Below are 4,233 nucleotides of genomic sequence, written 5' to 3'. Positions count from 1 at the left end.
AATGGTACCATACCGTTAGCACAATCCACACAATTAGTAATGATCTGTATTTTTTGTTTTACAATCTAATTACCTTTTTCAAGCATTATCTTTATTGTGATTGGTTGAAGAAATTACTTTTCTTTGTAACCCTTTGATCCTCAATCGCACTCAATCCCAAGAAAGGTCATAACCACCACCACACCAAATTCTTGCATGCATGTGATCAAGCTTGATTTTTCACGGGCACCCTTTCCTTTCAAAATTGACGAGTTTGGTGAAATATGACAAGTTTTTTTTGTATTAAGTATAATTTTTTGACAGGCATTTTAAAAAGTTACAAGTATTTTATAGCCAAAATGCTAAAAAATGGTGTGAGGCCCATCAAAAAGCAACCATTCATGTGACGTTGACTTTTTTGGTAGCACCAAAAAAAAAATCCACATTAGTTTTGGCTACTCATTTTTTTTTTCAAAATTTAAAGGATAGGATGTTTGTTTTATTTTTATTCCATCGTGCATTAGCATGACCATGATGTGTATAAATATTCATGTTGGTATTAAATGCACCTAGAAAATGAAGCCAATGGGCTTTGAGAATTGGACAGTAGAACCATGGCTTATAAATGCATGAATGTGGTTAGCCTCCGGTTCACAACTTGTTAGGATATGTGTTCCACATGTGAAATCCCTTGTGCAAGGGGAAATGTATCACTAGGTGTTCATCCTTGAGAGAGAGAGAGAGAGAGAGAGAGAGAGAGAGAGAGAGAGAGAGATGCTTTAAAAGATTCCTTTGAATATGTCAATGCAAAGAACCCCTAATACACAATCCCATCATTCAACATTTAATAAATTTGTGAATTTATGCATATGCTCACCTACGCCAAATAGCCTTTTGCTGATAGTACCTCCTTTTGCCCACTCCTTTTGCATGGGCAAACATTGTGTTCAATGCCTAAGTATTCCATATACAAGCATACACCCATGAACACAATGCCTACTTCCATATACAACCATATACCCATCGAGATAGAACTTACACGCTTTCTCAGTGTAACTTATGGCAAGATATTTCAAAATCAAGATCAATTTTAAAACAAAAGAAGTTATGCTCCTTTAAGATGGACTAAACAAGGTTAAGTTATCGTCTACTCTTGGTTGGGGATAGTTGTGGATGCAGATAAATCACAAAAGGCAAAAAAGCTCACAACAATGAGAAATGAATGAAGCAAGTACCCTTGAGAGAATTCACACATGGTTCTTACAGTGAATTTTGTGGAAACACTATATATTTCTCTTGGTCTCAATTTGAGAGAAGAATGGAAATTTGTACAACTTTCAAGAGCTATTTCTTTTTGCTTTGAGTTGCAATATACAAGGTAAAGTCATTAACTACCCTAGTTAGGACTCGAGAGATGTTGATTTCACCTACATAAAAGCAAAAGAGAGCAAAATGAAGCTCTAATTTGATACATTAAAGAATGAAGGAAACAAATTGACAAACCTTGAAGCTTTTGGAGTGTCAAACAATCAACATTATTAATTTTGCTACATGCAACATGAAATTGTGTTCATGGAGACATAATAACTTTATGTGTATATATATATATATATACATATATATATATATGTATGTATCTATATGTATATATATATATGAAGGCAAATATGTCAAAACAATAAGCAAGAACATCAAAAGATAACAAAAGGAAAAAAATAAAATTACTTGGCTTATAAATGCTTGAATGTGGTCAGCCTCTTGTTCAACTTGTTGGGAGGCATGTTCTACAATGTGGGCTACCCCCTCCACTCTCTCTACCGTCCTCTTCACCTCCTGGGCTGCCTCATCAACATCCTCTGTTCAATTTGCAAGAGCCTTGACGTTTAAATCTGGGCATAGCTAAGGGTATAAACACTTGTGTTAAAACTTATCACTAGCAAATTAAGAATACCTTCAACTTCGGCAAGTATTCTCTTTTGGCTAGTCATGACATTCTTCATCAATTTGAGAGCCCTCACGATTGGACCCAAGTTGATAAGTAACCTGGCAACATGCATAGAATTTTAAGGCTGATGAATTGCATAAAGAAGGGGTGTATATTTAATTATGTTGTGATCGACATTGAAGGGTGAATATATAAGATCAACATTAATCACACATTAATTAATGGACAAAGGCGATGCTTACACGTTGAACACTGTGAAAGTATTGGTGTTGGGTGAAGTAGCACTACTTTGGGGCTCCAATGCACTGCCCATACCAACAAGCAAGGATCTCCATAATCAATACCTTTGAGAACATGCTTCATAATATTGTTTGATTATATTAACTAATGAGCTGAGTATTAGGAGATGATCATTGATAGGATAGGGTATAGTTACGAACTTTATGTAGGGTAGGAAGCCTTCCCAATGGTGGAGGAGCACAACACAAAGAGTGAGCAACACTAGGAAAATCCGAAACACAGTCCATCCCCACCCCAAGGCGAGGAAGTCCTTTGGCATGAGATTACCCACTTGTGCTACTGCTCTACTTGCTGATGGACGTGGTTGATCAGATGGAGATTCCAAAGCCACCCTGGCTTCCTCTACAGCCTTCTCCATAGACCCCGTGGTCACGTTTACCTTTTTGATGGGAAAAAAAAATTATATCACTCAATGAGTAGAGATGGCTAGTGGAAGTGAAGTCAATTCAATCCATTGCACCCAACAATAGTGTGCTTTTTTTTTTGGGTAAAAAATTGACTTGATGTTCTATATATTTATTAGCTTCTTTCTCCATAATGCTTTGAATTTAATCTCACATTAAGGCCACAAACAAAAAAAGACAATATATTAAAGCAATGTTTCATCAAATTCACTTCGAAACTTCTCCTAGGATGGGTATATTAAGCTTCACGCTAACTTGAACTTTATTAACTATCAGCTTACAACAACTATAAACTTCCTTAGGCTTCTCAGGCTACCTTGCACACCATGCTTTTAACATCTTGCAGTCATCAACTTGCTTTTTGATGATGAGAGGTTGCCTAAAACTACTACTCAATCTCACATTATTTATAATGGTTGCTAATTACTGCAAGCTTGCTTTTATAACATGAATAATCTTCCAATAAAAAAGCCTGCCTATTTAGCTTACCTTTTAAAATATGACTTGGTTACTAATCAAGACGTGGTAATGTTACGATTGGTAACGTGCTATGTGATGATAGGATATCAGGCTAATTATGAGATTAGTGGCTAATCAAAATCTTATAATGACAGTTGCGATGGTGAGGATGCTTAAAACTACTCAATTTCACGTTGCTTATGGATGCCAATGATCAAAAGCTTGCCTGGTGCACAAATGTGTCCACTTTGTCAATGCCCTCTTCAATAAATGTAGAGAGCGTCTCCACGCGCTCGGCGATTCCCTCCACCACTGTAGCCTCCTCTTTTACAATACCAGCTGCCTTATACACACCATCTACACTTCGTAGCATTCCATGTGTGCATCATTAGACAAGAAATCCTTCTGAAGATAACCAAATTATGGTTAATTATACAAGAGCTAATTAAATTACCTTCTGCTTTAGCGACGAAGCCGATTTCTGCTGTTGCAGCTTTCTGAACTTGCCCTCTGATCGCTGCGCCAGGATCATTAAGGCCAGGGCTAGACATCCTCGGACTAGAATTAAGAGAGAAAACTAGCAAAAAGCTGTAGGCGAAGGTACAAAAAGCTTAGGTTTAAATCCAATTAGCCGAATTAAGCTGCGGTTGTTCTAATGGCGGCTGTGGATCAGATTAAGAGATTAATCGAGGAATTGATCAGTAACTATGCAGCGTATGTGCGCGTCTTGAAAAAGCGTAGAAGCATCGTCAAGCCTGCGCTTATACACTCTAAACAAGCGTGCACGACACGGAAATCGCCCGGTCGCCATGGAAAACGTCCTAAACACGCGTAGGGATAATTATATAGAAGGTGAATCTTGAGAACGTGGGCAACTAGCCATTTGACAAGGCAATGCATTTGAATAGGAGTTACTTGTAGTGTACTTTTCGCTTGTTGAAATTTGGCATTGCTTTGATTTTAAAAGAATTAAACAGAAATCACACAATTTTCTCTATTTTTGAAGCACTAAATCCTAGTTACTTTCAAGCATTCAAGGTAGCCACAACACTCACATGAAGATAGATCACAAGTGCCAAATACAATTGTGATCGTGTAAGCAATAGGCTGTTAACATTGACTTCTCAATAGTATTTAAAAAATCCA

At 37.1% G+C, this 4,233-nt stretch overlaps 1 protein-coding gene across 1 annotated transcript; it reads right to left on the bottom strand.

The window, feature by feature from the left end:
* Positions 1–1,198: 1,198 nt before the first annotated feature.
* LOC147605781 (uncharacterized) lies at positions 1,199–3,848 on the bottom strand. Its single transcript, XM_086793293.1, has 7 exons — positions 3,542–3,848; positions 3,314–3,444; positions 2,365–2,603; positions 2,167–2,229; positions 1,931–2,022; positions 1,705–1,835; positions 1,199–1,406 (listed from the first exon to the last, which is right to left on the bottom strand). Exons 1-7 carry the CDS (start codon positions 3,636–3,638, stop codon positions 1,380–1,382), a joined length of 780 nt encoding a protein of 259 aa, XP_086649419.1. The 5' UTR covers positions 3,639–3,848; the 3' UTR covers positions 1,199–1,379.
* Positions 3,849–4,233: the final 385 nt, after the last annotated feature.

Source organism: Cibotium barometz, chromosome 59 (assembly GCF_041138505.1).
Source record: "Cibotium barometz isolate CiBa-2024 chromosome 59, ASM4113850v1, whole genome shotgun sequence".
Classification (NCBI taxonomy): domain Eukaryota; kingdom Viridiplantae; phylum Streptophyta; class Polypodiopsida; order Cyatheales; family Cibotiaceae; genus Cibotium; species Cibotium barometz.
Note: the sequence above shows the minus strand (reverse complement) of the source record. Positions and strands in the feature narration are given on the sequence as shown.